Source organism: Sinocyclocheilus anshuiensis, unplaced genomic scaffold (assembly GCF_001515605.1).
Source record: "Sinocyclocheilus anshuiensis isolate Anshui unplaced genomic scaffold, SAMN03320099.WGS_v1.1 scaffold1116, whole genome shotgun sequence".
NCBI lineage: Eukaryota > Metazoa > Chordata > Actinopteri > Cypriniformes > Cyprinidae > Sinocyclocheilus > Sinocyclocheilus anshuiensis.
The window spans coordinates 301,954-309,571 of record NW_015548257.1 but is presented as its reverse complement, the minus strand read 5'-3'; the positions used below and the strand labels follow the sequence as shown (position 1 = coordinate 309,571).

The following is a 7,618-nucleotide window of genomic DNA, read 5'->3' as shown; positions in this document are numbered from 1 at the left end:
CTCTCTCTCTCTCTCTCACACACACACACACACACACACACACACACACACACACTCGTCTCTCTCTCTCACACACACGTGCGTCATATTTGTGCCGTGGCTCAGAATGGCTCATGCCGCCGTGTCTGTAAGCGTGTTCATCTGTTTTAAACGGGAACGAGGATCATAAGATCAGATAACCAGCTATTAAACCGGTCGCACCCGTCTCTCTCTCTAGCGCTCTCACTCGTCCACAGAGACTGGAGGAGGATGAATGTAGACTGATAAGAGACAGGCAGATGTACGTACAAAGCTTTATCCAGCAGTTGCTGTTTTTCCTGCAGCTCCTGTTTCAGACTCTCCACCTCCACCTTCAGCTCGATGTTCTGGAACAAACCAAACATCTGTAAATGTGTCTGTTCACACGAGTTCTTCATGTCAGCAGATGAAACACTCACAGCACAAACAGTCTCACATTACACTCATTTATTATACAAATGATACATGTGAGTGTGTGTGTGTGTGTGTGTGTGTGTGTGTGTGTGTGTGTGTGTGTGTGTGTGTGTGTGAGAGAGTGTGTGTGAGTGTGCATGCGTGCATGTGTGTGTGTGTGTGTGATTAGTCAGTGTCCTTTAACAGGCGGTTCTGGCATCTCACAGGTTATTTTTAGTGGACTGGAATGCAGCGCTGAAACTAAAGCACAAGTGAAGTGAACAGCTGTTGACTGTTTACCTGCTGAAACATACGCATGAGCAGCACTAGTGCCTTCTGTACTGAACATTCAGAAGGGTTTCTAGGGCTTCTGCATGTAAAGTCTTGAGTGATACGAGCCGTTTCATGAACTTTCAAGAAAACATCTGAAGGAAAATGTGTGTGTTTCTTTGTAGTAACAGTGGTTTGTTGTTGCAGCAGAAATCTGATCAGCGACGCGTCATAAGCGTAAAATCACCCTCACTCTTCACATGAACACTTCAGACGTGAAGTGAGTAAAGCAACTAAACTGAAAAGAGATTCAGCAGAACGAATGGATTTCTGTGCTGGAATTCACTCAAAATTCAGATTGATATAGACACAAATCTCTTACTATCATACAGACACATGTTCATGTATATTAGCCTGTATTTCAGGATCCTGCAGCATGTTTGGGTGGGTTTTTACATGGTTCAATGAAGAATCTTTAAACAATTGTTATAATATTTCCATGAAAAAATTACTTTTTTGGCATTGTTTTTTTATGATTGTTTTTTTTCTTCAAAAAAAAACTATTACACAAAAAGAAAAATAGCAACACGCCTAACTAACTCAGAGAATTAGTTTAACAGGAAAAAGACGGCACACAATGCCATTAATGACGGGTTCTTTGGTGCTTCTAAAACAATTACAAGTAATTCTTATGATTTCAAAAAAATTAGTCTTACCAAATCAGCAAACAAAAATCTAGGATACATCAAATAAAAAGTAGTTCAGGATCAACAAACACAGGTTTTCTGTGGCAGCAAAATCAAATCTCTTTCCCACCGACCCGCGGATGTGTCCCGAACTTCAGCAATACGAACTGCATTACATGCCGATTTCTTTAAAGGACATTTATACATTCTTTTTAATGGAGAAAGGTCATATACAAATGAAATGATATTTATTTGTATCATTTTAATCATTATTACTGTTAAAGGTCTTTAGGCTGTTTTCTTTTGCTTGTAAATGAAGCAGATCTGAAAGCGTCTCACCGTCCTGTAGATCTCATCGCTGCCGTCCTCAAACTTCTGCTGGATCCGCTCCTCCAGGAAGTAGATGCGCAGCTTGAGGCTGAAGTTCTCCTTCTTCAGATCATTGAGGTGCTGCGAGAGAGTTCGGTAAGTGTTAGACATGTCCGGCGGGAGTGTGTGTGTGTGTGTGTGAAGATCACGCCACTCGCACACATCACACAACTACAGCACTACAAAAGCAAACATGAAAGATCCTTATCCACATGATCATATTTACACGCCATCTTCACACTCAAACACACACAGAGAACGAGGGGCCGCTATAAGGGCCCGGGGCCGCATGACTCCATGATGAGCTTCAGTATGGAGATACAGACGGCAGAGCTGTTTTTACTCTGGAAGAAATCCCAGGAATCCCTGAGAGCCCAGAGACGAGCCAATCAGAGGACAGGCTGCGGTCACACGGCAGACGACCGGAGAGAGCGGGCTGAGATGAGGCGAGGTCACATGATCGTGAACGGCTCCGAAACTGACTTACTAATAATAACTGTCCGTGAGGAGCGTCCCAGCTTTACGTGAGTTTATTCCAGGCTTGGCTCAGATAAACCGCTGAAGCCCATCCTGAGTCCCACAGCAGCCGTCTGTCTGATCGCTGGAAGAGTTGCGTAACTCACTCTGAACTCTATACTGGCATCGCTGTGTGCTTCATGGCCCTGGAGAACAACATCTATAAATACACCAGCGGTCAGACACACCTGCCGTCATTCCCCTCACCGCAGAATAATACTGATGATGATGATGAAGAAGACGACTCGGGAATCACACTAATGTAAGTCTAGGAATGATGTCGAGATCAAAACATGAGACTAAAACTCTCTCATATCTGAGCTTCATCTTTGCCTCTTCTACCAATCATAACTGGCATCACTGTTATACTGTAACGACCAAATACACTACAGGACAAATGTTTGGAATAATTAAAGGGGTGGTTCACTGGGTTTTTTCTAGGCTTGATTGTGTTTATGGGGTGCAGTCTAACTTGTGTTAATGCTTCGTTTAAAAAAAAAACACATTATTTTTCACATAATTTACCTTTATTCCACACAGCTCTGTACCTTCTCCGAGAAACGCGCTGATCATTTCCTGCTTTTATGAAGCCCCGCCCTCAGAAATAGGCGATGGGCTCTGATTGGTTAGCTAGCCCAGTGTGTTGTGAGTGGCTAAACCGCCTCTAGCGCGCGTCTAAACGTCCCGCCCTCACCTCAGCGGCATGTGCTCCGGTTGTATTGTAAACAATGGCGTCGTTAATATCGCTTATCAGTTTGAGCTCGATTGAGAAGCAGAGGATATTATTGAAGAGGATCGTGCAGAACCTGTGCAAGCATGGCTTTTAATGGTAGGCCTATGTTTTTTGTTTGTTGTTGTCTCATACTTTTAGATACGCTGTTATTTGTAAATGCTACTGCTTATGTTAGCTTTTAATATACGGTTTTATCCTGATTAAAGCTTTAATACAGTATGGCAACTGCACGCGCGTCCATGTTTAACGCTTCTCATAGCTATGTGAAAGTAAGTGTATAATTGTAACAGTTCATTGTTGGAGCTGAGCTGAATGAGAGAGAGAGTGAGAGAGAGCGAGAGATGCAGAGCGTGTGTAGAGCAGGGGACGCGAGGAACAGTATTGAGAACCGCTGCTTCAGATCACTGATTTTGAAACGTGTGAATCCATTAGAATCGTTAGAAGACAGAATCGTGATTCATATATGAATAGATTTTTACGTGCACCAATAGTTTTCTCTTCCTCTTCTCTAAAGCAGCACAGCATGGCCTCGCCCCCTTTGCTGCTTTTCCCGGGGGCGGGGTTTATCTGGGTTTGTGATGTCACGAACCCCGGAAGTAACTCGTTGTAATCCCTACCAGCCATTTTTGTAGGCATTAAACTGCCAATTTTAAAAGATGATATCTCCGTTTGCATTGAACTTTCAGCTTCGTAACTTTCCAGACATAGTTTATGCTCAAACAGCAACATTACACACTAACTAACGTTAAAAAAGTGAAATCGCAATGAACCACCCCTTTAAGATTACATAATGTTTGTGAAAGAAGTCTCTTCTGCTTGCCAAGACTGCATTTATATGGTCAAAAATACAGTAAAATTGGTGAAATATTATTAGTTTAAAACAGCTGTTTTCTATGTGAATCTCTGTTAAACTGTAATGTATTTCTGTGATGCGCAGCTGTATTTTCAGCATCATTACTCCAGTCTTCAGTGTCACATGATCTTCAGAAATCATTCTAATATGCTGATTTGCTGCTCAAGAAACATTTCTGGTTATTATCAATGCTGAAAACAGTTGTGCTGCTCCCATAGGCCAAATGTCAAGCATTTAATCAATCAGAGGTCAGTTTCTCTCTCTTACACTCACTATCTGCTGTTGTTTGGAGTATCAAAGTGTTTTCCTCAAGAATGAGCTCAGAGTTCATCATCAGAGAGGAACTAGTGACTCATATAAAGTATTTCTGCATCTCACAGCAAAACTCATTGTTCCAGTGTAATACTGGTCAAACACTTCGACAGCCAGCAGCCGGACGATCATCCCACATTCAGCTAAACCGGTGCGGCTGCCGGACACACGGCCTTTACCACACATTTAACAGCACTGCTCTGTTTAGACATCTGATGTGAATGTGAGCGGGTGTCTAAACACTGCTGCTGCAGCTCAGCTCTGGTTTATAACATGTCTGTGTGTGTGTGTGTGTGTGTGTGTGTGTGTGTGTGATATTCAAATAATGAATTTAGCTAGATGTTTCAGTGAGCACAATAAAAGAGGCAGGAGGAACATGAGAACTGACATTAACAACACAACACACACAAACTCACACGATTTCTAATCATAAGAAGTTGTTTATCTGAATCAGAGCAGCTCACACTCAGTGAAGGCTGCAAATAACAACACAAAATAAAGGTTCTTAATCATGTCACACATTCACTAACACAGGGTGGCGCTAGACAGCAGCTGTGGCTCTGTGATGGACGGCCGTTTTCTTCCTCTGAAACAGACTCCAGCGGCCGCTTGGAAACAGATGGATGTGTTTTAGATCAATCATGGAAACGGTTTCATTTGATCTAATGTTACATGAGAGGAGCTGAACCGCTGCACACAAAGACTGAAAATCTCACCTGTTCAAATTCTCTCAGCGGGTGCGTTTGAAGAGGAACTTTATCAGTGTCTTCATTCAGACAATCTACAAACATACAAATGCTTGTTAAACATATATACATATACACACACATATATATTCACCATGAAATCGGTGATCCAAAACAGTATTTAGACATTTAAGTCACAAAGGTGTGTGTCTGTGTGTGTGTGTGTGAGTGTGTGTGTGTGTGTGTGAGTGTGTTTTACCTGTCATGTAACCCACAGTTCTGCACACATTTCCCTCTCCATCCACAACAAAATCCCTAAAAAAAAACAGAACAGGAATCCATAAATCATAAGTTCATACACTCAATTGTCCGAAGTACATTCAACTCGGCTTTGTTCATATTTTGCTTAGCTTATAATTTTAAACGACAGATGTTGTATTTTTTTTTCTCTGTGACACTTTTCCTACTGTGTTAACAGCATAATGTTAAACGAATTTTGTATTTTGACAAGACGAATAAAAATAACAAATAGGCTACAATTTTTTGTACAACCTATATTTTATTTTTTTTCTCTGCGACACATTTTCCTTTTGTGTTGACAGCAAAATGTTAAAGAATTGTTTACTGACAAGACAAATAAAAATAAGAAATACAATTTTTGTACCACCTACATTTTTATTTTCTCTGCGACACTTTTTTCTTGTTGACAGCAAAATGCTAAACAAATTTTGTATCTTGACAAGACGAATAAAATATACAATTTTTGTGCAGACTACATTTTTATTTGTCATCTCTCTCTTTCAGTAGTGGAAATTTAAATGTGAGGATGGACAAACGCGTCCAGTTGTTTTCACAGAAAACAGAAACGTTTGGAAACATGAAGACATTAAACATGCTATTGTGACCATACATGGTTTAGAAACTATTCTGCCTTATGTGATAAAAAGAGTTTGTAGTATATAAACAAATCATTATTATTGGTTATTGTCCAGCAGTGTATTTGATTTCTTAGCCAATTAAAAGCTAGAAATAAGAGAAAAATTAAAGTTGCCTGTACACTACCAGTCACTACCAGTTTTTGAACAGTAAGATTTGTAATGTTTTTAAATAAGTCTCTTCTGTTCACCAATTTATTTGATCCAAAGTACAGCAAAAAAGTAAAATTTTGAAATATTTTTACTATTTAAAATCACAGTTTTCTATTTAAATATATTTTAAAATGTAATTTATTCCTGTGATTTATTCTGACTGCAAGCTTTTGAATGGTCTAGTGTATAATGTTACAAAAGCTTTTTATTTCAGATAAATGCTGATCTTTGGATCCTTCTATTCATCAAAGAATCCTGAAAAAATGTACTCAACTGTTTTAAATATTGATAATAATAATAATAATAATAATCATTTAAAAATGTTTCTTGAGCAGCAAATCAGCATATTATACTGATTTCTGAAGGTCATGTGACACTGAAGACTGGAGTAATGATGCTGAAAATACAGCTGCGCATCACAGAAATACATTACAGTTTAACAGAGATTCACATAGAAAACAGCTGTTTTAAATATTTTAAAAATATTTCAAAACATTACTGCTTTTGCTGTACTTTGGATTAAATAAATGCAGGCTTGGTGAACAGATTTTTTAAACACAGTCTGTTTTTGCTCCGTTTTGCCAACAAAAATATTACCTATAAAGCCACAGCAGAATTGCTGTGCGTCTCCGAGCAACACAGCGGTGTTTAGTTTCTGAATGAATCCGTGTTTTGAACGAATCGTGTGAATCAATGATTCAAAGACCCATCCATAAAGAGAGCTGTTTACTTCATTCTTGAATGAATCAGCCATTAGAGCGAATGAATGAGTCATAAAGACATTTACCGCCATCTGCTGGCAGATTGAGTTTCTTATTTAGAGTATAATTTAATTAAAAAAAATAAATAAATAATAATAATAATAATAATAAAACATTAAAGGGATAGTTCACCCAAAAATGTTGAAAAAAACCATTGAAAATGTGTAGAATTTAACGATTTAACCCTGGAGCCATATTGAAATTCCAATATCTCTGGAACCGAACCATATAGGGCCTGTCAAAAGGAAAGTTTGTTAAGACCCGATATCTAAAAGGGCATTAAGATATCTTTAATGCTTCTTGAGTTACAGGCCTGCAAACTTTGGAGAAAAAGCTTGAAAAGTGCTGTTTTCCCATTTTTGAACGGTCACCATTTGCATATAATGCAACAAATATTGCTAAAGTCAACAGATTTTACTAACAGACCTACCAATCTCTGTGTAAAATTAACATTATGATGCTGCCATCTTTCTGAAGTAATTTTCACATCCCTGTAATTTGGCTCATTTTGACCCCCCTCTACAAAATAGTGGATTGCTCAGTAAATATTCATCCATGACATTTAATATTTTGGCTTTCATCACTATACATGTTTATTAAATCACTAAAAACTAAACAGTCAAATTAAAGATTTAGATTACAAACAAAATGAATCAACCCTTTCTGGATTCATCAATCATTCTCCTGACTGAACAACAGCTAGTCATTTACAGAAAAACAGCAGCTCCAAATGAACAAACGACTGGAGAGAGTAAAAGAGCTCTTCACTTTCTCACTGCGGTCAGAGAGCAGATCTCAAAGAGAAACACTGATGTCCAGCGGGTGCCAGACTTCACTCACACACACACACACACACACACACACACACACACACTGACCCTTCAACACAACCACTATGCTTTGGAGCTCAGAAAAGCAACCAATGCCTACACA

At 39.0% G+C, this 7,618-nt stretch overlaps 1 protein-coding gene across 1 annotated transcript in view; it reads right to left on the bottom strand.

Moving 5' to 3' along the window:
* Window positions 1-7,618, bottom strand: part of LOC107655459 (CDK5 regulatory subunit-associated protein 2-like) — a 10,480-nt gene that overhangs the window by 1,475 nt on the left and 1,387 nt on the right. The window contains exons 2-5 of the mRNA XM_016442950.1: window positions 5,096-5,151; window positions 4,867-4,931; window positions 1,707-1,817; window positions 285-365 (exon numbers count right to left, since the gene is read on the bottom strand). Coding sequence (XP_016298436.1) covers window positions 285-365; window positions 1,707-1,817; window positions 4,867-4,931; window positions 5,096-5,151 — 313 coding nt within the window. The remainder of the gene's footprint in view (window positions 1-284; window positions 366-1,706; window positions 1,818-4,866; window positions 4,932-5,095; window positions 5,152-7,618) is intronic.